A 26,640-nucleotide genomic window follows, 5' to 3' on the forward strand; every position below is an offset into this window, starting at 1 on the left:
AGTTCCCCTTTCAGAAATGCGTTCTTTATGATACAACCATCACCCATTAGTAGCATCAACCCTTTAATTAGCAGAGCTGGCTTGTGCATCTACACTTCCCCCTCTGTTATGCAGCATATGTTGCATTTATTTTTGACATACATTAAAATGTGTGTGTTTTTTTAATCCAAGGAAGCATTCAGTGTCAGATCCCATTTACCACTTTATGAATATTAATCACAATATGTTGTCTTGCTGTATGACTTAGGATGTCTGTGCAACTGACCACTCTTTGCATTTTTTTAAAAAAAGCATTTCACTTTTCATATGAGAAAAACCAAGTGCTCTTAAGCAGTTTACCCACATAGCACATTATTGAGGATGCTGTTTACATGGAATATGGAATTCAATTCTTTTAAAAGGGATTACATGCAAAGCTAAGGGGATGCGGGTGGCGCTGTGGGTTAAACCACAGAGCCTAGGACTTGCCGATCAGAAGGTCGGCGGTTCGAATCCCCACGATGGGTGAGCTCCTGTTGCTCAGTCCCAGCTCCTGCTAACCTAGCAGTTTGAAAGCACGTCAAAGTGCAAGTAGATAAATAGGTACCGCTCCAGCGGGAAGGTAAACGGCGTTTCCGTGCACTGCTCTGGTTCGCCAGAAGCAGCTTAGTCATGTTGGCCACATGACCCAGAAGCACTCGAATTAGACAACAGATGAGGAGGTTCATTATACCATAAACACCACTGGGCAGGAAAATAAGGATCCATCTCTCCTGTTCTCCCTCAGCCAATAAAGTGAGTTGAGCACCGCAACCCCAGAGTCGGTCATGACTGGACCTAATGGTCAGGGGTCCCTTTACCTTTACCTTTACATGCAAAGCTAAACCATTTCATTCATCTAGTATTACCATGTTCAGCAAATGGAAGCTGCATGTGGATTGTCTTGTCTATGTTTATCTATGACTCTAGTTCTATAGGTCAGGGGTGGGGAATCTGTTCCCCTCTAGACACTGTTGGACTCGAGTTCCCATCAGCCACAGCCATCATGGCCAATGGGGGCAGGGATCATGGGAACTGTAGCCCAGCAACAATTGGAGGTTCCTCATCCATGCCACAAACGTACAGTGCAAGCTCTATTTGAAACATCAAGTCAACTTTTGTTATTTGGGGGGATTTGATTGGTTTTTCAAATGACCATTCATTCAACCTAATTTGTGCTACGCCACAGAAACCTCAGCAATGTTCCCAGAAACTGTAAGTAAGAGGTTATAAATAATGAGTGTGTCATTCCAGACAGATCTTCGGTCTTGCTTCAGCGACACTACTGCTGCCTAAAGACTTTAAAAGGAGAAAATTTAGCATTCACTACATTGTTTATTTCTGCACATTACCACCAGTCTCACTGATAATAAGCAGTGACAGAAATCTGAGACAAGACTATAGAATGAAAGGACATCAATAACAAAGAAATGAAAATGAATGAGTCATCCAAATGTATGTTCTCCTTGTATAAACATCAGGTTTGAGTTTTGTTCTCAATTATTGTCAAGCTCCAGGTCTCCTCAGGAAGCAATACCTCCCTGCAAACTTTCTATAATGAATTTTGACAGCCTGTTGCAATATAAATGTAGGGCAACCTGGCTCTGTTCTGAGTGAGTCAGTGAGCCAAATCCATTTATTTATGTCAGGCAGCATGGTGAGAAGAATGGTTTTTTTTGTGGGGGAGGGGCTATTGGCTTGTTTTGTTTTTGTTAATGTTTATATTATATACCTTATGGCTTTATTTTGCATTTTTATACTGTGAACCGCCCTGAGATCTTTGGATGAATTTTTTTACCAGCGATGGGATCAATGGACTAATTCAATATAAGGCAGCCTCATCTGTTCTGCTGAATCTGGACCAGTTTGCAATGCCTTTATTCTGTGATACAACAATGCATATGGTAGCTTCTTGTTTTATTTTATTTTTTAAGAACCCAGACTAAATGAAGGGGACATGGCAGTTTAATTTAGTGTGGCATTGCTTATACTTGGGAATCTATTGAGAGCAGGGAGGTGCACGCACTGCCCTCTTTTCAATGCTTATCGAATACTAGCCTGTCAGGGACAAGGGTTCTAGTCTAGCCTTTTCTCAGGACTGCTTGTTTTCTGTACTTGAATGCTTATCCATAAAAAAGGAAAGAAATGCAAACATCTGATTTCTTGTCTTGCTTGCCAAAGTGGTATAGTTCCTGGAAGACTTCCTGTGTAGAGTGGTTCTTAGATGACTTTTGAACAGGGGTAGCAAAAGTAGTGGCCTTCAAGTGTTCTTGGTCATGCTGGCTAGGGCTGATGGGAGTTGTAGCTAAATAACATTTGGAACAGACCATGTTGGCTGCATCCACCTTGGAGATTCGCACAGTGGCAGCTTATGTGTATTCTATACATGACTTTCCTCTGGAATGTCTTATTTTGAAACCTTTAAGGTAACTTTTTGTTTGTTAATTATGTTTCTTTGAATGCATATTTGACCTTCTTCCATAATCCTTTTTTTTTGGTCAATGTTTTATCTGATGTTTTAATGTAGGCTATAAAAAGCACTTTTGAGATTTCCCCCCTGAAAAATATAAAGCAGTATGGAATGAAAAATATAAAGCGGTATGGAATGAATGAATGAATGAATGAATGAATAATTCATTCATAACATAACAAATGAAGGATTGCATTTGTTTGGTATGCACAGCTAAAGGCTTTCAAGAATCTTCTAAATGACTAGAAGTACACCTTGAACTGTGCCAAACACATTTTATGTGGTGCTGCCTTGAATGTTCTAAAAATTCAGTTTTCAAGTAGAAACCAGAGATTCCAGTAAGGCAGAAAACTACTTAGACTGAGTAAATATTCTTCTTCCACCCTGGTTGTGATCAGTGCCATTGTGTAGCCTTGCTACTGCCTTACTGGCACAACTTTCCCCCTATACTGCTGCTGCTGTTTAACTTAGATTAGTTAGTGAGTGGAACATCTGCTGGAGTAGAATTCAACCCAGCACAAGGGTTCACAGCTAGAGCAGTAAACTGTCAACCTTCCCTCCACATGTGACAGCGCTTTCTATTTATGCATGGGTTCTTTGGATTCCAGCCAGAGTTTTGTATCAAATTTGCCATAATGCTGCTTTCCTAATCATATTGTTGTACTCTGATGCTGCGCAGTAATGGCAAATAACAAGTGAAACAAGAGCTCATTATTCATTACCACCAGGTCTTTCAATAGCTGGCTGGTGTGCAGTTTTTTGTCTTGCCAATTTAAAGCAATTATTGCCCCATATCAGTCCTCCCGTCAGTAGGGATTCTGCTCACACACAGCTGTAAACAGGTACAAAGGAAGCCAAAGGATACCAATTTCAATTTGCCTCATTGGTCCCAACTGCATGTAAGCCATTGGTATGAAATACTTGCCTCCTTTGTTTCACATGGCTCCATAAAGGGGCCTCAACTGATATCAATGTACGAAGCAGTAAGGAATAGATCGTCCTTAGAAACAAGAAATAATGTTGTGCAAATGTGTCTTCTTGCTTTACATGCTGTCACAGAAGGGCTTGGAGGGGAAGTGAGGCTCTCCTATGGTCACACACAGCCCAAACACATCCACGCTTAGCAGAAAAGAGTCAAGATTTTAAAGCAGAATGCTATAGCTAATGAGTGCTGGAAACATAGTGCAAAGCTAAAAGAAGAACAATATCCCAAGGGGGAAATGGCAGACTTCCTAGTGATGCTGCGTTCTTTCAATGCCAGGATGATAATTCCTCATTTTTATCAGCTTAGCTTCAAAGCCTGATCGAGGCCCATAGATGCTTGTCATGATAAGTTATAACTGTGCCAGAAGGCATTCTTAACATATACTTACTTTCCCTCCCATTACTAGTGAGGGCTGTCTTTGTTCCAGATAGCTTTCTAATATAATAGTCACAGATTGATGCTTTTTTCAGGGATGAGAGGAAAGACCGCTCTCCTATGATCAAGTTGCCATATGGATTTTTGAGTTCTTTCTGGTTCTGGGAGTTATTTTATAACAAACTCAGAATCCATGTAAGCCAATAACTTGTCTCTTATTTATATTGGATAGGCTTATGATCTTTTGCTTAAGTGCTCCATTTGAAACTGCTTCCTCACCCTAATTACATAATTTATCCTTAACAGAGCTTATTAAAGTTTCCTAACACATTCTTCAATGCCACTAGTTGGCAGTATAAGGCATACAAAAGTCACTTCGCATTTGTTCTGGTTTCGCTTTACTTCCTCCCACCTCATTTGTGATGTCCCTAGGCATTGTGATGCTGGGCAGCAGACAGGATGAGTAGCTGAAGGTACAAAGGGGGAAATTCAGTGGGCAGCAGAGAATGCAAAAATCAGGGAGAGGATCCAGACAAGGCTCTTTCCCTAGCAACTCTGATGCTGAAGCTTTTATAGTTCTACAAGCTTATGGGAAACGTATGAGTAATCTGGGTGGGTTGACCCACCAAAAAGCGTGGGAGGATGTCAGAACCCTGGGAACCTTCAGTCCAGAACACGCTCCAAGGAAAAACAAAGGGTGGCATCTGATTAAGATGCACAGCGTAGACCTGTTGAAATCAGTTAGTTAGTCTTGATTGATTTATGTCAAGTGGTTTCAATAGATCTACTCTCAGGATGATGTAAAAGGTAAAGGACCCCTGAATGGTTAAGTCCAGTCAAAGGCGACTATGGGGTTGCGGCACTCATCTTGCTTTCAGGCCAAGGGATTTGTCCACAGACAGCTTTCTGGGTCACGTGGCCAGCAGGACTAAACTGCTTCTGGTGCAATGGGACACCGTGACAGAAACCAGAGCGCACAGAAACGCCGTTTACCTTCCTGCTGCAGTGGTACCTATTTATCTACTTGCACTGGCGTGCTTTTGAACTGCTAGGTTGGCAGGAGCTGGGACAGAGCAATGGGAGCTCACCCCATCGTGCGGATTTGAACCACCGACCTTCTGATCAGCAAGCCCAAGAGGCTCAGTGGTTTAGACCACAGCGCCACTCACTCCTAATAAGGATAATGAATACTACCCTAATAACTGATCTCAAGGTCCCAGATTCTAGCCTGGTTCTGGCTTTTGATTCTGGGAGATTCTTTGTAGCTCTTAAATTGTTATTTTTAATTTATATGCCACATCCATATCAGAATGGCCTGTCAGCTACAAAGTTCCACTTGTAGCCAACTTCTACCAGTGCATCCTCCACGATGTGCTCTTTGTGCATGCATCCCGTATGCGAAATGCCCCCTAGATCTCTATCAGCTCCTTATCTTCCAACAGGTAGAGTAAAGAAGCCCTGTTATTGTATTTTTGCCATTATGGGTTTGCATGCTTTACAACTTGGATTTCTGCCTGAGTTTTATAAAAAAGTGTTGGGGCTGTCTTTCCTGGCCGCTAAATCAAATGAATTTGACATTTACTTGTTCCACAAAAGTGATGAGACTGTGTGAAGTATCTGGATTCCTAAGCATATTTCACCATTGCACAGAATCTACTTTAGGGTGGAAAAAAACAGGTTTGCTCTGATTGACTTGCTCCAGAGCAGGATGGAAAGATTGATGGACAGGGATATTTTCCAGTTACTTACTTCCTCTGCTGTGCTGATGAACGCCTGGTACAAATCACAGCCACAATCACCACCACTACGACAGTAACCACCCCAACGGTGACAACGATGATGACAAGAAGGTTGCTGTTCTTCTGGGGTGTTACACTTCCATGAGGAGGGTGCATCTGCCCAATGGGGGGTTCTGGAAGAACATAAAAAGTCCTGAAAGACTGCAAACAGCTATAACGTAACATTCACAGTTATCCAAATGAAAAAAATAAGGAACCATAAACCTTTAGCAAATGACTACTGAAGCCTTCTTTGATTCCTTTAAGCTGCTAAAAAGTTAAAGAGGACCTGGTCAACCTGACTATAAAGCTGGGGTGGCTAAGCTGTGGTCCAGTGCTGGAATACAAGTCCCATCATCCCAACAGTTGGTCCTACTGGCTGGAGGTGATGTGAGCTGGAGTCCAAGAACATCTGGAAGGCCAAAGGTTAGCTCCTTCTGCTGTAAAGAATCATGAAAGAGGACAATAGGAATTGGCCTTTGGTCATCTGCCTAAGGATGAGAATAAATGAATGAAAGAAAAAATCATCCGAAAATGTTAATAGGAATTGATTGAAAGCCAATTCCTATTAACATTTTTCAGGTGACTTTTTATCACTAGCTACCACTAGCTTTTGAGAACTTTCTAGGATTCAGTTTTCTTTTGATCTTACAACCCTGCAGAACTTACATGTTGATAATTGTACTGTGAGGAAGGCAGGGAGGAAGACATTAAAGGCAAAAATCTGCAACTCTGTAGCGACTTCTACATCTTGAAAACAGATTGTGTGAATGGGCTTTTTATTTTATTTAAGAGCCTGAGGTCTTAAACTGTAAAAGTACAACTTGGAAATTGGAAAAGTTTGTTGTCTGTAACTTGTAGTTTTTTTTCTAGGAGGACCCACAGAAAACCAGACATTTGGGCCAAGTTCCTCTTGCTTGGGCTGAAGATCTCAAAGTATGTATGTTGACATATGTGGGCATCGCTTGAAGCATAACTATTATGCAGAGTGAGAGCTGGCAAAGATTTCTATGGATTTCTATGAGGAGCAATTCTTTTTTTGCACGTCAGTAAGATGTTTTATACTGCAGAAACACATCCTGTGATCTGAGCAGTGAAATATCATGGCTTATGAAAAATATCTGATGTACTTTGATGTGTAGGAAGACAAACTACATAATGCTCCACTGGCACAAATTTACTCCCCTTATTCCCCATCCCCACCTATAAAAACAGATACAATTTAATACCTGCCAAGTGCATGTGCATTTTGCTCTAAAGAACAGGGCTTGCTTGGGAAAGGGGCCATAAAACTCAGTGAATTTATGCTTTGACACATCATGGAAAAGGGGAGAGACCCATCCATTGGCCAGAGAAGGAGCAGGTGCAGAGAACTTTCCTGGTAGAACACTTTGCTCCAACTGGGGGAGCAGAGCTGATGGAAGGCACACCCTAGCTTCTGCCGTTGGTCCCCGGGGCTTTGCACTCTTCCTTCTAGGAGGGAAGACTGTGCACAGCCTCCCCAATCCACTTTGTGGGTCCCTTCCAATCAGCCTGACCTGTCCAGGGTCATCCCCAAGGCCACCTGCTCCACCCTGGATCCATGCCTGGAGCAATTTAGTAGAGGTAAGTCTAAGGGTTGTTAAAACCCAATTTCTTACTTATGATGAGGAGGGAGGTAGAGGGAGAAGGAGATATCCCCATCTTCTGACCAAGACCAGGCAGGTTTGATCCTGCAGGGTGTTACCCAATTGAGTGAAGATTCTCAGCATTGCGATGGGGCACAGAGTTAGATCTTGTGTGGTGCTGCTTCAGGAGGCAGGAAGAAGGAGAGGCCTGGTGGGAAGAAGGGCAGGCAGGGTGGGAAAAGCTCCCATCCACTCCTACCTTCCCTTGTGAGGATGCAATTGTCCAGTAGGTTCCACCTTTTGTGGCGTCTCCTTCTTCCTACTCATGCCTACCTCTCCTTCCTGCCTGATGCCCCCTGACAGCCCTGGATTGCTCTGGGATGCACAACGTGACCCATAGTAATCTGAGGCTGTCTCAACCGGACCCAACCAATGCCTGGATTCCTCCAAAATGGCCCGATATGGCTCAGGGCTCAGGTGAATCCAGTGAACCCTACAGCACCCTAACACCAGTCATTAACCAGTGAAGGTACAGGCTTCCTTCTTGGCTCTTTCCTTTGTATCACATCAATTGAATACTTAGCCTACAAGCAGCAATTATCTTATCTTTAGACCCCTAGACAGTTCTTGGGAAATTTCAGGCACTTCCTAAGTCTTAAATAACAACACAGAAAGGAAGAAGCCATTTCATTTACTTCACACTAGCAGCCATTTAGTTAGCAATTGGTGGTGCCCATCATTTTATTAACATTATCTCCTTGAAGATGGGAGAACAGGAGAGATGGATTCTTATTTTCCTGCCCACTGGTGTTTATGGTATAATGAACCTCCTCATCTGTTGTCTAATTTGAGTGCCTGTTTTAACACTCAGCTCACAATCTGTCACAAATTATGTTAATATATTGGTACAGCACCCTTGATTCAAAATTATGATCGCTCTCCTCTCAGGAATCATTGATGTATATACCAAGCACGGTGTGATGAGCTTTCTCTGTTTGTGCCAACAAAACCATGGCAAGGGACTGTGCACCTAATTTCATTCTTCCCTGCACTTAGGTCCCCAAAGTATTTGCTGCTGTGCTGAGTGTGGAGGGCAGAGCAGAACTGAGCAGAATGGGAACACCTGTGTGAGCTGTGACTGCTTAGTTGTCACCCTGTGAGACCTCTACCTAGAAGAAGAAGAGTTTGGATTTGATATCCCGCTTTATCACTACCCGAAGGAGTCTCAAAGCGGCTAACATTCTCCTTTCCCTTCCTCCCCCACTACAAGAACTCTGTGAGGTGAGTGGGGCTGAGAGACTTCAGAGAAGCGTGACTAGCCCAAGGTCACCCAGCAGCTGCATGTGGAGGAGCGGAGAAGCGAACCCGGTTCCCCAGATTACAAACCTGCCGCTCTTAACCACTACACCACACTGGCTCCTACCCTGATATTGGTGCTTATTTTATTCTAAGGAGAATCATTTGGATCATTATTTGGGCTCAGGAGAATATCCAGAGGACTACCATGGCTGAAACTCTACAGGTAGGGCCAACTCAATACTACTTCTTTCTTTCTTTCTTTTTTTGACTGGCCGCTCAACCTTATTTCCATACTGGTGAAAGAACAAGTAAAATAGAAAAATAAACCCCTCTTCTTATTATGTGCTGCAACTCAGACACTTCTCAAAAAAAGGGGGGAAAAAAGAAATCGTTGAGTAATTACCTTAATATTATATAATAACATGTTTCTCACTGCTAAAGCATGTCAAGAAAATGTTGTCATTTCCATGCTGGTTAAGTTTAATATTCTTTGCTTTATTATACTAAACCACCTACTCCAGAATTCATTTTAAGGCTTCCAGTTCTTTCCAAAGGAGATCACTTGGCTCAGTTCAGCTCATCAGTTAAGCCAGGCTGCTGAGGCTCCATGCTGAACTATAACTCCCATCATCCTGGATCACTGGCTATGCTGGATAGGAATGAAGGTAGTTGTAGTCCAACAACATCTGGGCTCCCGAAGTTGAGAAAGGCTGGGTTAGGATGTCTGACTGGAACTTGGGAGCCCAGACTCTGAATCCCCACTCAGCCACTTAGTTCACTGGGCGACTTTGGGCCAGTCGCTCACTCTCAGCCTAACCTACCTCACAGAGTTGTTGTTGAGGATAAAATGGGGAGGAGCAGACCTGGGTGTACCAACCTTGAGGAAAGGTGGGATATACCGTATTTTTCGCTCTATAAGATGCACCAGACCACAAGATGCACCTAGTTTTTGGAGGAGGAAAACAAGAAAAAAAATATTCTGAATCTCAGAAGCCAGAACAGCAAGAGGGATCGCTGTGCAGTGCAAGCAGCAATCCCTCTTGCTGTTCTGGCTTCTGGGATAGCTGCGCAGCCTGCATTTGCTCCATAACACACACACACATTTCCCCTTACTTTTTAGGAGGGAAAAAGTGAGTCTTATAGAGCAAAAAATACGGTAAATGCAATAAATAAATAAATATTTCTAGGTTATAACTGGATTTATTCTATGTTTGCTAAACTGTTGATCTTTGAATTCATTGAAACACATTTTGTAAACTGATTCTGTAAAAAATAACAAAAAAACATGCTTTGTGGAGTTTTTTTTTAAAGCAGACTTTTGTTGTAAGCTGCTTTGAGCACAGCTTAATATGGAAAGGCAGCATATAAATAAACTCAACCAACCAACTAACCAATAAGCCAGCCAGCCAGCCAGTAGGCTTCCATGCCAATATGGCTCTATCTAAATCAGGCTCCCTCAATCTAGGCCCTCCAGATGTTTTTGGCCTACAACTCCCATGATCCCTAGCTAGCAGGACCAGTGGTCAGGGGTGATGGGAACTGTAGTCTCAAAACATCTGGAGGGCCAAGTTTGGGGGTGCGTGATCTAAATCAAGGCATTCATGTGCATGCTGCCATTGGCCTCCACTAATGCACACAAGAGTAGGAAGAGAAAACATAAAGTGGAATCCAGTCCACATGGGAAGCTGCTACACATTAATGGCTCACTCCATAGACCAACCTCCACATCAATAGCTTCATTTCTGACACATGGCAGACATTTAATATGACACTGCTTCTAACCATCTGTTGTGCTTTTCCAATAAATACAGTTTGTTGTGGCTTTACAGGACATCCATGTGTTTACCACTGTAATGTAAAGCCCTCCCCCCCCTACAAATGTAATGCTCGAAAAGCTAGAAGATTTTAATATTTAAAACCTATAGAGAATGATTGATTTGATGCTATCTTTCCCAAAATAACCTTTTTCCAGAAGCTGCTTTTCCACAGACTCAAGTGATGCTGCAGGTATTAATCATGTGAATCCAAAGGGTGCAACATGAGTAGGTGGATATAAACTGATTTCCCTTTGCACTGATCCAAGCTTACTTGGCTCTGCACACATGATATAGTGATGCAAATGAGATTGCGGAGCACTTCAGTCTTTATACCAGAGATCTCATAGCTCAAGGTCTACAGGGCTTCTTATATAGGAGCTTTATTTTGTACCCACCATTACCTGTGAAGGCATCTTCTGTCTTTTTATTTTTTTAAAAAAAACAACTTGGAAATAATTTTCACATTTCAAATCCTGGGAAACAAACCCAGAAGTCCTTGGCTTCCTGTAAACTTTAACACACACAGTATGGTTTCCACCACTGATGATGTACATTGCCATCAACAGTCGAGACCCCTGATTTACCCAGGCTTTGATAAAGAAAATTCTTAGGTGCAAAACATCATGGAGACCTAATTAAACAGGTTTTACTGATACCATCTATGACTTAGCTACCTAAAAGACAAAAAAGAAGAAGTCATCTATCTACTGATAAGCTACTTTTTTTTAAAAAAAGGAAGACAGAATCAAGAATTGCTTCTTCATCTTATGTATGGAAGAAAAAAATAGCCCATCTGATTTAATCAGCTATGTGTCTTGTACTAATTTTCCATTTTTGAGGCTGGTTTTATGTAACCTTCGGGTTACATTTATTTTCTTCTTTTAAATTCATGAATCCCCATTAGGTATGGCGTGGTAAAGGAAAGAAGCTGGTAGCATGCCTTAACTGAAGTTGATAATGATCAGAAGTTATAAATCTTTTGTAAACCATAGGGGTTTTTTCTTCCGCAACTTGCAATATCGGGTCAGGCTTAATTAAAATTACATGTCCCACCAGGAGCCTTTACGAGCAAAATGGAAACAAACCTCACTGCATGCATTTTATGTTCTTTTCTAATTATCTGAAAATCATTTTTATTGTGTGAGAGCAATTTTAGTAGCCATTTCAGACATCATCCATCAGGAAGCATTTCTTATTGAAAGGCAAAGATGACTTGTACAACAGTACGCCCCATTCAATGCAATGGAGTGACATGCAACAAGGGGCTGCAATGGCGCCTTCATCCCTGGCTGTCACAAGAGCAGATGTGGTGCTTCTTCTGCCATGAACTTTCACTCTTCTTCCTAGGGAGCTACCCTGTGGTTTCTGGAGGGCACTGGGTATTGCAGAGCCTCTCCTACAAGGTGTGACCTGAAAGTTCGGTGAATGGTCACAGAAATCGGACAGCGAGAAATATTTGAACATGCATACCCTACAGGCCTTCACAGTAGGCCCTCTCTAATGCAGTGCACCATTGACAATGTTCGTAGAACTGTTGGAAACTTCTGGGAAAGTCCTCTTTTCATACTGCTTTCAGTTCCCTCGTCACAGCAGCTTGGACATGTGAAATGTTGGGAAATCTGTGCCCTTTCAGGGCAGATTTCAGTTTTGGAAAAAGAAAGAAATCCAGTTGCGCCAGATCGAGAGCATATGGAGGGTAAGGTAAAGGGACCCCTGACCGTTAGGTCCAGCTGCAGACGACTCTGGGGTTGCGGCGCTCATCTCGCTTTATTGGCCGAGGGAGCAGCTTACAGGTCATGTGGCCAGCATGACTAAGCCACTTCTTGCGAACCAGAGCAGCGCACAGAAATGCCGTTTACCTTCCCGTCGGAGCGGTACCTATTTATCTACTTGCACTTTGACATGCTTTCGAACTGCTAGGTTGGCAGGAGCAGGGACCGAGCAACGGGAGCTCACCCAGTCATGGGGATTTGAACCGCCGACCTTCTGATCGGCAAGTCCTAGGCTCTGTGGTTTAACCCACAGCGCCACCCACGTCTCTCATATGGAGGGTAGAACAACTCATAACCTCAGTAACAATTTAACGTGGAATATGCAATGCTTCCACCACCATTCAGAAGGAAAACATCGATCCTGCATCAATAACTCACAAACTCCATCAACATTTGCCGCCGTTCTGCTCGTCGACAGTCGGCCAGAATGAGGGTCATCTTCGATGGTTTGCCGCCCTTCATGGAAATGCTTAAACCACTCATACACTCTTTCGAGTTACAGCTTCATCTCCATACACAATTGTGTGCATTTTGTGGGTTTCCAATGCCGATTGTATGTTTGAATATTTCTCGCTGTCCGATTTCTATGACCATTCACCGAACTTTCTGGTCACACCTTGTATTTTGCTAGTGATCTGAGTAACATGTTTATTTGGGGTGTGTCAGAATGGAAGCACAGATTCCAACACATGGAGTGTCCCATACACTTTCATGGCTGGCATTGTACCAAAGGAAACAAAAGATTTTCTTGGCCAATTTAAAGGAATACTAATATAGATTTGTGTGGGTGGGCGGTGTTGAGACAAAATAGGGCCTGCTTCTTAACACAGTGCAATTTCCTGGCTCTGCAGTTTATATCTGCTAAATCTACAGTGCATATAATGACTGCTGTGTCATGGCTAGGAGAAGCCAAGGAATAATGAAATTTCCCCCAATTATCTGTTCCATTCCCCTCTTTAATCTCCCGAACTTTCTTTTCTCACAGAGACTCTTTTGCTCCAGTGGTTTTGGCGGCACCCTCACATGGGAAAGGACTGTAAATTTATTGCAGGCTTCCACCCTGCTTAATACCTTATCACTGTCACCTGTTTTCCTAGCTTGTGTGTTGGGTCACAACTCTTTGAAAGCTTTGTTCAAGCTTCTTCTGACCTCGCCTGCTCACCTTGCTCAAAAGCATGATACTGGGGGAAAAAGATGTATCTAAACTGATCTGTTGAGCCATTGTAAAGGTAAATAAATGATTTCCTCAGGGAGCTGGAGCTGCGGTGACAGTGAAAAGCCACAATGTGATTCCACGTCTACAAGGGACATGACAGCAGCATTGTGGTGGACACTAGAGCTTACACCAGGGGTAGTCAACCTTTTTATACCTACTGCCCACTAATGCATCTGTCTTGATGGTAAAATTTCCTTGCCGCCCACCAGTGCTCGATGGAAGGAGGATTCAGCTTGTGCTGTAGAACCCCCTACCGCCCACCTAGAAGCCTGAAATGCCCACTAGTGGGCGGTAGGGACCAGGTTGACAACCCCTGGCTTAAACACTGATCAACAACACTATCACAGGAGGAAATGCATTAGCGCCATGCAAATCTGCTTCCCAAAAAGGATTGGACAGAAGGACATCAGACAGATCTAGGGATAAGGTTGCCTTACATCCGGAATGTCCCAGACGTAGCCTGAACATGGCAGCCGGAAACAGTGTCTGGGCGGAAATCGCTGCAATGTCCAGAAAATCCAGATGTATGGCAAACCATGTCGGAAGTCTAGATTTTGGTGATTTCCCTTAAAAATAGCTGGGAAACTTCTTTTTCGAGATTGTGCAAAAGAAAAGCTCAAAAACTTTGGGCGAGAGTAAAAAAATAGTTCAACAACTGTGCCCCCACCAAAAAAAAAACAAAACCCCTCAAGAACTTTTGTGTCTGGATTTTCACTTTTTGAAATATGAGAAGCCTATCTGGGGACGGCTAGCCAGAAAGCATTTCAGTTCAAACCATTTTAAGCCAGCTGTACTCAGTTTATCTGAAGGAATAACCCAAACACCATGAATCTTCTGCTTGTTTCTTTCACACAGAGAAGCTTTCCAAAACCCTCTTGAATTACAGTGGTACTTCAGGTTACAAACTTAATTCATTCCGGAGGTCCATTCTTAACCCAAAACAGTTCTTAACCTGAAGTGCGCTTTCGCTAATGGGGCCTCCCACTGCTGCCGTGCTGCTGGTTTGCAATTTCCATTCTCATCCTGGGGCAAAGTTCTCAACCCGAGGTACTACTTCTGGGTTAGTGGAGTTTGTAACCCAAAGTGTTTGTAACCCAAAGCGTTTGTAACTTGAGGTACCACTGTAATTAGAACAGGAAAGATCGCTACACATCAGATCAATACTTTCTGCACTAAGAAATCCAAACTGGCACACAACTCCTATCAGCCTCTGCCAGCATTGCCAGTTGCCAGGGATGATGAGAGCTGTGGTTCAAAACATTGAGCACCAGACGACATTGCAAATCCCAGAGCTGGTCACTTGATGGAAGCCGTCAAGGGGCTCACAGGGCCATGTATCTCAGCTTTCAGCTCCTATGACCCGTCAATGTGCTATACTAACGTTAAGTGTACCCCAGAATCCTTGCGGTGCTGCCATATATGCTGGGGCATTCTCCAAACTCGTATTTCTCATAATTTCACCATCAAACTCTGACTGTTATGGGAGGGGCTGTAGCTCAGAAGCAGAGCATCTGCTTACGTGCAGAAGGACCCAGGTTCAAACCCTGGTAATTTCCAGGTAGAGCTGGGAGAGACTGCCTCTCTGAATCCCTGGAGAGCAGCTGCCAGTCAGTTTAGACAATACTGAGTTAGAGGGACCAGCAGGGCTGGTTCAGAATAAGGCACCTTGCAATGTCTTCTTAGGCCAGGTTGCCTGTTTATGACAGCTGCAGTTGGCTGTGCCATAGTAAAATGTATTATTCCATCTGATGAAAGCAGAAATATTTGATGAAAGTGGAGATAAGGAGGGGGACACGGATAACAAAGACATTCTGGAGTTTAATTGTATTGAACAAAGAAGGCCAATTCAGAGGGAAATGGTTTTAGTCCATATTTACCATTAAGGCTGCTTCGGTCGATCAGATTTGTGTCAACTGGCCAGTAGGCCCCATCGCCATGACGACCTGCGAAAAGGAAAATGAGCATCAGTGCAGAATGGCTGATATACCTGAGTCAAGACAGGCTCAGTTCTTCAAACAGTGTCGATCTGACGTTTAAGCTATTAGATATTGTAAGAGGAGGTGACTGAACAGCTGCCTGAGAAAAATCTGCCATAAAAGCAGCCTTTTCTAAACCAAAATCTCTGAGGACTTTGACGCTCCCCAGCCACATGTTGCTTGTCATTACTCTGCTATTCAGAATTGCTAGTTAAAAGTGACAAAAGAAGGTGAGGATTGTGGCATGAGCTAGAATATTCTCTCTCAGAAGATGACAAACCTGACAGCAGAGATATTCATGCATCTTAAGACAAGTTTAGTGCTAGATGTGCTCACTTCTCAGAGGTCCATTTCCCCCCCTCAAAGCTCCAGCTTTGACATTTTATTTCTGTGCATGGAAACTGTATTACCATGTCTGTATTACACCATGTCTCTTTAAGGCAGTGATGCCCAAACTTGGCCCTCCAGCTGTTTTGGACTACAATTCCCATCATCCCTAGCTAACAGGACCAGTGGTCAGGGATGATGGGGATTGTAGTCCCAAAACAGCTGGAGGGCCAAGTTTGGCCATTACTGCTTTGAGGCATCCACATCTGGGGTAGTCAATGGGGAGCCCAATGATGGACTTTAACAATGCTAACTAGGGCTGATGGACCAAATGCTTTCTTGGCATATATGTCTCCTGTTGACTGATTGACTTCCATGCAAAGTCAAATCACTCAAAAGGAATATATTACCAAAAGCTGAGGTGTTTTTAAAAATAAAATAATAACAATCCTGCTCTTTTATTGATCGATTCTGTTTTTACTTTGTGTTGCCTGGTTCCTAACTGTTCGTACAATATTTAATAATATGTCACAGAATGAAAAAAATATATTGACAGATGGTATAGAAATCTTGTAAATAAGTAAAATATATAGCCTCCTTTCACACTCTGTTATACCACACAGCATATCAACTTCTGGACGTCGTATTCTAGAACATAGTAATGGATGTGAGTAGACTTTGTCAAATACAAATGGAAAGTGGTTATTTTACAATATGAAGTATTTTTGAAAAAGTGAAGTTCATTTTTAGAAGTATATTATTAGCTGTTTGAAGGACGACACATATAATAAGCTAACCTCTAAGGGCACATGGCTATTACACATATAAAATTGTATGAAATTATAGCAGTTTCTTACAATAGCAGGATTTGCAAACTGTTCACAAATTGCCTCACTGCCTCCCGGTACTAATGATGTTGAGTGACACTGTGCTTATTATGCAAGTCACATTTTCCCATGACTTGACAGAAAAGAATGACTCAGCAAGTGTGGCGCTGCACTGCACTGCCATTCCTTCGCAAAGATTCACAAAAAGGCCCTCTAGCTATCTTTGTTCTATATCAGTCCTAGGATATATTCTCAGAAGAGTCAGAAGCACTCCAGATAATTTCTAACTGTGCCAGTTCTAGCCCACAGTGATTAAACCAGGCAGTTTACTCATATACTTCAGCTTCATTTCTTAAAAAGATTATTATGGATGTATATGTGTATATAGAAACATGGGTGGCGTTGTGGTCTAAACCACTGAACCTTGGGCTTGCCGATCGGAAGCTTGGCGGTTCGAATCCTTGCGAGGGGGTGAGCTCCCATTGCTCGGTCCCAGCTCCTGCCCACCTAGCAGTTTGAAAGCACGTCAAAGTGCAAGTAGATAAATAGGTACCACTCCGGCGGGAAGGTAAACGGCATTTCCGTTTCGCCAGAAGCAGCTTAGTCACATGACCCCGAAAAACTGTCTGCAGACAAACGTCAGCTCCCTCGGCCAGTAAAACGAGATGAGCGCCACAACCCCAGAGTTGTTTGTGACTGGACTTAACTGTCAGGGGTCCTTTACCTTTTTAAGTGTTGAAACAAAATAAAATAAATTCCTTCCAGTAGCACCTTAAGTTTGTTATTGGTATGAGCTTTCGTGTGCATGCATACCTCTTCAGATACACTGAAACAATATATACACTTACATATAGTGTGTGGATGGGAAGGATTATTACTCAGAAGGGTGGTGGGAATGGGTGATTGGCTGATAGGTGTGGTAAACTGGTTGACGACTGTTAACGACAGAAGAAGAAGAAGAAGAAGAAGAAGAAGAAGAAGAAGAATTTGGATTTGATATCCCGCCTTTCACTCCCTTTAAGGAGTCTCAAAGCGGCTAACATTCTCCTTTCCCTTCCTCCCCCACAACAAACACTCTGTGAGGTGAGTGGGGCTGAGAGACTTCAAAGAAGTGTGACTGGCCCAAGGTCACCCAGCAGCTGCATGTGGAGGAGCGGAGACGCGAACCCGGTTCCCCAGATTACGAGACTACCGCTCTTAACCACTACACCACACTGGCTCTGCAATAGGTCTTACAGGAAAAAGCAAGGGATGAGATGGCTAAAAATAGCTTAATCATGTATAATGAGATAAGAATCCAATGTCTCTATTCATACCAGGTCTCTACATGGTTTTAAGTTTGGTAATAAGTTGCAACTCAGCAACTTCTCTTTCCCGTCTATTTCTGAAATTCTTTTGTAATAAGACAGCTACTTTGAGATCTTGTATAGAATGTCCTGGGAGATTGAAGTATTCTCTTACTGGGTTCTCTGTCTTGTGATTCCTGATATCAGATTTATGTCCATTTATCCTTTGGGGTAGGGTTTGGCCTGTTTGGCCAATATAGAGGGCTGAAGGGCACTGTTGGCATTTGATGGCATACAGCAGACCAACACGGCTACCTACCAACAACCGGGCAGAGAGATCAAAGCAGAGTTGGGAACTACAAGATATGTTATCCTGATTACCCGCATGCAGCAAATTCGGGGTCTTAAATTACAACGGAAACTTTATAGACTCGTAAAAATTACAGGGTTTATAGTCTCATAAAAATAACAGGGCTGCCCCACAGGCTCTGAGTGGTCAGGCATACAACTGATGGATTTGCCCATGTTACCTTGGAGGTGCACACCGTGAAACGAGTTTAGGAGAGGCTTTGCAGCAGCCCGCAGGGAGACCTGACATATGCTTCGAGAATGATGGTGGTTAACCTGAGAAGTTGTTTCATTGTGCAGGAGAGGCGCCTGGAGCTTAGGTACACCTGAAATTATTCCTCTTTGCTGATTTGCCTATCAACAGTGTGAAGTGCTCTGGTTTGAAAGGCCCAATTAGGAATGTAAGGTCATTATCATCACGGGCGTTTTCAGCATAATCAACTTCTCAATCAGGATAATTGCAGAGCCATTGGCATTTGATCCTCGGAAGCAGAGTAGAGTTGCATAACGGCTCAGTCGTAATCATTAGAAATGGAGAGCAAATTAGTCATTTTGCACCACGAGCAGGATATGTGGTGTTTGTTTGTTTGTTTGTGCATGTGGTCAGAAATCTTAGACCAGCTGGAACTTGCACCCCTTGAAAAATTGTCACATATTTACTGTACAAATTTTAGAAGGAATGCTGGAAAATGTGGAAGAAGTAGGCAGCAGCAATGTTGATGTTATTAGAATGGATCCCATCCCATTTGAGCAAAATTCTATCCTTGCCCAACCATACCTTTTTGCTGTTTTCCTAGGGGCGGTGAGAGAGACACAGACCTTTAGCTTTACAAAAAACCCTGTGGTTAGTTTTAAGCTCCAATTATGCTGGAAAATAATGTAATGAGTGTGAATATATATGAGTTGGTGATTTCATTCCAATCTACCGAAACCTCCTATAATTATCAAATAATACCCACTCCAGCTTTAGAATATATTCTAAAGTGTTTTCAAAATAGACCTTCTCCTTAGGGAAGCAAAAGACTCTAGTTTTATGCATGAAAGCAAAAGGTCTGAGCTTTTGATTTGTGGCAATTAGGCTGATAGCAGAGCTATAAATCAAATAGCCCTTAACAAGTCTAGTGCATGGCATTTCAACAAAACTAATCCAACCAATATCTCATATTGGATTTATGGTGATGCAATTTTATTACTCAGCTTAGACTTTGCTTAGACATGCAAAGAGAGCCTGAAGATCACCAGAGGGAGTGTAATCCTGCTCATCCTAGACCACTCGGAAGTGTTTGATAATTTGATAATCAATCCTTCTTGACCACCTGAAATGGATGGGAATGGAGAGCACTGATTGACAGTAGTTCTGTTCCTATTTGAGGGGTCAGTATTAAGTGGTAGTTCTCTCTCTCTCTCTCTCTCTCTCTATATATATATATATATATGAATATATCATTGCTCTTTCCAACTGGAGAAAACACACCTGGGTTCCATTTTGTCCTGTGCTTTTCAATAACCATAAGGAGCCTCTGAGTTTTGCTATGGAAAAGTAACACTTCAGATTCAGAAAGTCTTCTATGTTTGCCTTATATAATAGAACCTCACACACTTTAGATTACTATTTAAGTTTTATTTTTTAGAGCGCAAGACTGTGATAAAAACTATCTTGTTTTTATTGATTCTATGCCAGGTACTGCAGGAGCCCATTCAGCTGAAAAGTGGGGAACAGATGCTCTAAATATATAAATTACTTTAAATTAAAACTGAAAACCAGGAGAATCCTAGGGCTGCAAGGAACCTCAAGGGTCATCGAGTCAAAACCCTGTAATGCAGGAACCTTCTGCCCAAAGTTGGGCTTGAACCCATGACCTTACCAAATGAGCTATCCCAGAGTTCCTCACCAATCTTGCTTTGCTAGAATATCTTAAAACGACAAGTAGATGAAGACAGAAAACAATCCCAAGGTGACATTCCTCCAAGGTTAGGATTGGACATATGAATAGCACTGAAAAATTATTCCAAGAGCACCAACGCCTTGGCGTATTTTACTCAGTAGTAAGTCCCACTATGGCCAATGAGGCTTACTCACAGATAAATGTACACTGGATGGCAGCCTAAAGCTATATTAATCTTCTGATCTCCTGAATCTTCTGGCACTTGCTGCAAGTCCCCCCCCCCAAAAAAAGACCACAATTGGACCACTGACATCCAATTATATCTTATTATCTCCACATCCCGCTGAGTATTCTCCCTACAGGAAAAATGTTTCATAAAAATCAGAGGTGAAGCAGGAGGAGGGGAACACTTTTGAGAGAATAGGCAAATATGTATCGGTTCAAAATCATCTCTCACTCTTGCTTTTTCAGTCTCTCTCACTCTTAAAAAAGGCTTTGAAATCCATCTGAATCTCTCCTCACTGCACGGCAGCTGTGATCCAGGGAAAGGTAAAAAAAAAGAAAATAAAAAATGAGGCATCTTTCTGCTATTATAGCATTGAAAGAGGGGTCTGTCTGCACGCTGGCATTAAGCAATAGATGTAACTTTCAGTTACATCTTACCAGCTGGGAGAAAGCACCGCAACAAGCAAAACCAGACAATTTCTGGTGTTCGGCCAAACAGTGTTGAGCAGAGGCAGTTTCTGCTTCAAACAGCCAAGCGGCAACATAACTGCTGTAATCCAAACACGGCACAGGTTGAATTACATTTTTGTTTGGAAAAAGAGAGAGTGAAAAATTGGAATACCCAGGCAACGCTTCAACTGCCTTACAAATGCTATTTCCTTGAAAACTCAAACAATTAGTACTCTGTTTATTCATGAGATTAAAAGCAGCGAGGTGTAAAATGGCAGGTGTCCTGTCAAACGCAACACATTAATTCCTCGGCCAGAGAAGGCTCGGCATTTTGAACTCAACAGGATGGGTTTCAAGTTTCTGCTGTTTGCCTTCCACGGAACAGAGGAGGCAACCATTTCTGAAGTTTGAAGCATATGGTTCTGGTTTTCAGCCTGGAAGGCCTGCGCAGTGGTGTCAGTCAACTGGAGGATTATGAGTCTCTTTCCAGCAGGCCCCTTCTAACTCTACATTTCTACGGTTCTGTGATTCTAATACAGTGGTGTCCCGCAAGACAAATGCCTCGCAAGACGGAAAACCCGCTAGACGAAAGGGTTTTCCGTTTTTGAGTTGCTTCGCAAGACGATTTTCCCTATGGGCTTGCTTCGCAAGACGAAACGTCTTGCTAGTCTTGCGATTTTTTTTCTGCCCCCCCCCCCCGTTTCTAAGCCGCTAAGCCGCTAATAGCCTTTTAGCAGCTTAGCCGCTAATCCTTTAATAGCCGCTAAGTCGCTAAACCACTAATAGCGCTAATCCGCTTAGCCGCTAATAGGGTTGCTTCGCAAGACGAAAAAACCGCTAGACGAAGAGAATCGCGGAATGGATTCTTTTCGTCTTGCGAGGCACCACTGTACACACTGCAGGCCGCTGAAAGACAAAACTCGGGAGTTTCTGAGGAATCCCCCTATACTTCCCCTATTTGCTTTAAATTTCTCCCCTTTTCTGTGACTCTTCACATCCATTTTGTACTTTCCAGAGCCATCCTGCAGAGCACAGCCACACAATAGAGGAAAAAGTCATCTGGTTGTCTAGACCAGGGATGTCCAACCAGTCAACTGCGATCTACAGGTCCCCGTGTGATAGCGGTCAATTGCTCATTTTTTCCTCCATGTGGGAACTTTGGTTTGCCCCTCCCTAAAAAAAAAGCTCAACAACTTTGCAGGAAAACTTTTTTTAAAATTAGTTTTCCAGTATACCTCCAGTAATAGTCAAATTATAACATTATAACAATAACAATTTGGAAGCCATGCTTGGTTTCCTAGGCAACTGAGTGACTTCTTCCTGCATCCTGGCACTTTCAGCACAGTGCTGAAAGGGTCGAAACTGCCACCATCACTGTGCTAGCAAAGGATCAGAAAAGAAATGGATATCAGGGTGGTTTACTTGGAGGAGGGAACACGCCGGACAGTGCAAGGGGTAAACGTTATGGCTCCCCAAACTGAGCCAAAGTGGAGACTGCATGTTTGCAGTTCTTGAACAAGACTGTAAAGTTAAACATTATGGGTCGTGAGTTTTTCTCTGAGTAGGCCCATTGAAATTAATGGACCTAACTTGGATTTACAGTGGTACCTCAGGTTAAGTACTTAATTCGTTCCGGAGGTCCGTACTTAACCTGAAACTGTTCTTAACCTGAAGCACCACTTTAGCTAATGGGGCCTCCTGCTGCTGCCGCCGCGCCGCCAGAGCACGATTTCTGTTCTCATCCTGAAGCAAAGTTCTTAACCTGAAGCACTATTTCTGGGTTAGCAGAGTCTGTAACCTGAAGCGTATGTAACCTGAGGTACCACTGTATCTGTTATTTTCATAATTATTTTCATATCCATTATTTTCAATGAGTAGGGCTAGCAATGGACACAACCCTTAGGTCAGCGTTCAGCAAAGTTTTCCTCAGAGTAAACCCACTGAAATGAATAAGCAGAACTTCAGTTGGTTTACTCTGAGTAAAACTTAGTTGGATACCACCCTTTGCTTCAGGTCAGGTATACAACAGATTATTCCCCCACCCCTGGCCCCCTTCAAACCAAGAATCCCATCTAACAAACGTTTGGGCTTCTCTAGAAATAATTCTCAGTTCTAATTTCCCAGGTTTTCCTATTGTACAGTTGTTGTTGCTTAACTTTCTCCTCATCCTGCGCACAGTTTTCTTTTTCCTTAAGGGAATTAATTCCTCATTATATAATCGCTCTGAAACCAGTGCAAAGAAATGCAGAGACGCACTTTGGTATAATTATATAACCACCAAAGTAATTTCGTTATGAAAACAGCTGGCTTTGTATATACACACACTTCGTATATATAGGCAACCCAAACTCTGCAGAGACCTTGTGTTGGCCACTGGAGAAATACAACCATTTCATAAAGTATGCAGCAGCTAATAGCATGTAGAGCCACCTTGTAGCTTTCAGGAGAAGCAAATGAAGGGCTTTTGTTACTTGACCTAATTAAATTAGGTGCCGACATAAAATCAAATCAAATCAAGGACTGCATTTACTCAACACCTTTAGCCTGACACGGAAAACTGATTTAATAAACGGTGAATGGAAATCTACCTTGAAATGATTTAAGGGCCCTCTTTTGGCCTTGTCCAGCTGGTTTCAAAAATAGTCCTGGCTTCAAGTGTAGGAGTTCCATAAATTTATTTCTCTAGAACTTAGCTTCCTCCTATTTTGCACTTAACAGCAAAATGTGGGCTGTGCTGGAGCAGGAAGTAAAAATGCAGTTAGGCTTGAGTGAGAAATGGGAGAAGAGGAACAAAGGGCAGAGGTACTCTGTGCATGCCTGTGTTCTATGGTATGGTTACCAGATTTTTTTCAATGAATCCAGGGACACTTCCCCGATCTCCTTCCCCCTTTGTTTTGACAGATCAGGGGAGGCTTGGGAGTCACAGGCGGGCGGCTGTTGCCCAGGAGGGACCAGCCTGGTAATGCAGTTGGCTCTGGCTGGCTTCAGGAGCTGCTCACTGCCATGGCGCAGGAAAAATGGCGGACGCCACGGCAGCGAGCAGCTCCTGAAGCCAGCCAGAGCCAACTGCGCTAACAGGCTAGCTAACAGGTTGCTGAGGCTGCCGCTGCCATGTTTCCCGGGGACAGATTTGCAAATCTGGCGACTTTCGAGATGGAATTTGTCCGGGGACAGATTTGGAAATCTGGGGACTGTCCCTGGGAACCGGGGACATCTTGTAACCCTATTCTATGGAGGCGTGAACATGGAAATGTGAAGGAAGCATCTAGGGACCTGCTGGAACATTCGAGTCATAGGAAGCACATCTGGGGACATCTGAGCTGTACACAATCAATGGCTATCACTAAGGAGAAAGAGGAAGAAGTAGAGAGGTCTGCTCAGAGTGTGGGTGTGTCAATCGTTTTGAGGCTTGACCACCAACCCACTAAGGGCTACAAGATGGTACTCTGGGATCCTGGGCCGACAAGGAGGGATGTCAGAGAATTCCATTTGAAATGAAAATGGGGGTGGAAATTCCTACAGTTCGTATGTTTGTTCATGGTCAGGGATGGAGATCACGCAAGCAAATATGGGTAGCGCCTGTCATCCTTTTTAAGTCTGCATTTTTTTTTAAAAAAACTTTTCATTCCGCTGAAATGCAATTAAATTAATCATGTAATTAATTACGTAAGCTGCAGCAGTAGCAGATAGCAAGATGAACAATGTAGGTTTTAGCAGAAGCTAAACTACAGGGGAGCAGAAACAGCACTGATTACAACAAACTAGGATGGGACAGAAATCTGCTGCTTTGCATTCCTACTGCAGGTCACTGCTGCAACCTCCAATCTTAACTATCTTGGGACTGTAAGGAATGGCTCTTCTTCTTCTTCTTGTGTGAAGTCATTTGCATATGCCATTCAAATAAAGCTCTTGCTAAACTATAACGTCGCTTGTTCTGATTTGCACCAAAAGTCCAGCAAGCTCCAACAAGTCCAAAAGCTCCATGGACCAGCTAAAAGGGGATACAGAAGTTTTGTAAGAGCTTCCAGATCAAACTTCCAGACCTAACAAATAATCTCCTAAAATTAAATTTCTGCACAAGTTACCTGCACTGCTCCATGCTGTTATGTGCTTCCTTGCTTCCCAAGAGTAGCAAGGAGTTCCAAGGGTACCTGTTTTCTTTTGGAAGGCGAGTACACTGGAGGTTTATGGCGTTTGTAATATCTGGTTTTATTTTCAAATAAGTTGAGCATAGGTGGTCTGCTACAACACACCACATCTGCTGCCCGAGATTAGATCCCAGAGCAGGATTCGGGGAGAAATTTACTTCAGTTTTCATTTTAAACCTACCTTACTCCACACTTGTCAAAAGCAATAAGTGGACTGAAGCAAAGCTATCCTCTGAAATTTGCACTTGCAAATTTGGCAGTGCACTTCACCACCAGAAAATGTTTGCAAAAATATTAGGGAAAATAAGATATAGAGTACATATGGGGAAATTGCTGGCATAACGTGTATATAAAGAAAAATGTGTGCTAAAGTGCTGGCAGTTTTTGTAAGGACCTTTTTTTTAAAAAAACAACAACCCAGGGGTCATGTGAGTTCTAAACTGAACCATAGCCCATCATCTTACTGCTGCATTTTGAAATCAGTCTCATTTGGAGAACCCGACTGTTGTTTTTCACAATGCCTTATAAAGAGTCCTCTGCATCAACATTTCTGTGCATCCATGTATTATTTTAATGCATGATTATAAAAAAGGGAAACTGATGGAAGCTACCCATAAAGTTTAGCTGAATGCCTGCAGCAGAAAAAAGGAAGGTGTGATCATTTACCTTATTAGGTTACCTTATGTTTCCTTGGCTCCCAGAGCTATCCCCAGAGAACCAGTCAAAATGAGGCAACACATGTTTTCTGGACAACAAACGGCACTGCTGTGAGCATATGAGGCCTGGTTACAGCCTCCAACTCCTTGAAGAGGAAGGCATATTGCAGCATACAAACACATTTTTCTGCCAAACCAATCGGTAACCTCTGCCACTTCCCATTTAATTTCTTTGGTTCCCACAGTGCAAGGAGAATGAACAAATGGAAGGGAGTGTGGGTGGGAGGAGAGGAGATTTGTTTTATTATTACATACTGGGAACTACTGTCTTGTTGACCAAAGTGAGGTTACTGCCACATACACAATCTAATTTGAATCTAGCATGTTTATTTATTTCTCCACATGAAATAAAGTAGTATGAGCTTTCTCAGACTGGGTCAAGTCCTAAAGGGACTTCGTTCTTTTCTATCCTGATTCAAACACATTCAAAGGAAAAAGATGTGCCCAAATTCACAGGTGAGCCTCTGGGGTTGTAACACGGCAGCCTATTGCAGCCCACTTCTATTCCCCAGACACTGAATGGGGAAACTGGGGGACCAGTGGGGCATGCTGGGGAAAAACCAACCAAACGATTGATCTGGTCACATTTGTCAGCAGGTAAATTTAACCACTTCCTATTAGTAAATGGGATTTGCTGTGGAAAGGATTCATCTAGTAATACAATCAAGATCTTGGGCAACTAAGGCAGTACTTTGTATGTCCAAAAATCACCCCAATTCTGGCGAACCAGGAGTCAGCAAACAAGCACCACACCTGAGATATAGCAATAATCTTGAAGCTTGATTTGGAAGTTTTCACTGATCAAACCACCCTGCTGCTAAAAGGAATCACATGCCACCTTCTTTGCAAGGACACTAAACCAGAAAGCTCAGTTCTAAGAGTAGTTTGTTGCTTGGCTAACCTTGTTACTGCAATCCTACTCAGAGCAACTGAACGCCAGGACTGTAAAAGCATCCCTGACCACTTGCCATGATGGCTGGGGCTAATGGAATCTACACTGCTCAGTTATAGCGTTAAAATGCATTATAAAAATGTGACAACAGAGCGGCAATACATTGGCAATGGGAAGTTACATTGAGAGATATATAGCTTTTTTTATAGCCTTCAATAGCAT

The 26,640-nt window shown here is 42.8% G+C and overlaps 1 protein-coding gene across 3 annotated transcripts in view; it reads right to left on the reverse strand.

Moving 5' to 3' along the window:
• DCC (DCC netrin 1 receptor) overlaps positions 1-26,640 on the reverse strand; it is a 928,036-nt gene that overhangs the window by 42,661 nt on the left and 858,735 nt on the right. For all 3 annotated transcript variants that reach the window (XM_077936487.1, XM_077936485.1, XM_028749092.2), the window contains exons 22-23: positions 15,215-15,280; positions 5,598-5,760 (exon numbers count right to left, since the gene is read on the reverse strand). In XM_077936487.1, coding sequence (XP_077792613.1) covers positions 5,598-5,760; positions 15,215-15,280 — 229 coding nt within the window. The remainder of the gene's footprint in view (positions 1-5,597; positions 5,761-15,214; positions 15,281-26,640) is intronic.

The sequence above is a fragment of the Podarcis muralis genome, chromosome 11, assembly GCF_964188315.1.
Source record: "Podarcis muralis chromosome 11, rPodMur119.hap1.1, whole genome shotgun sequence".
Lineage (NCBI taxonomy): Eukaryota > Metazoa > Chordata > Lepidosauria > Squamata > Lacertidae > Podarcis > Podarcis muralis.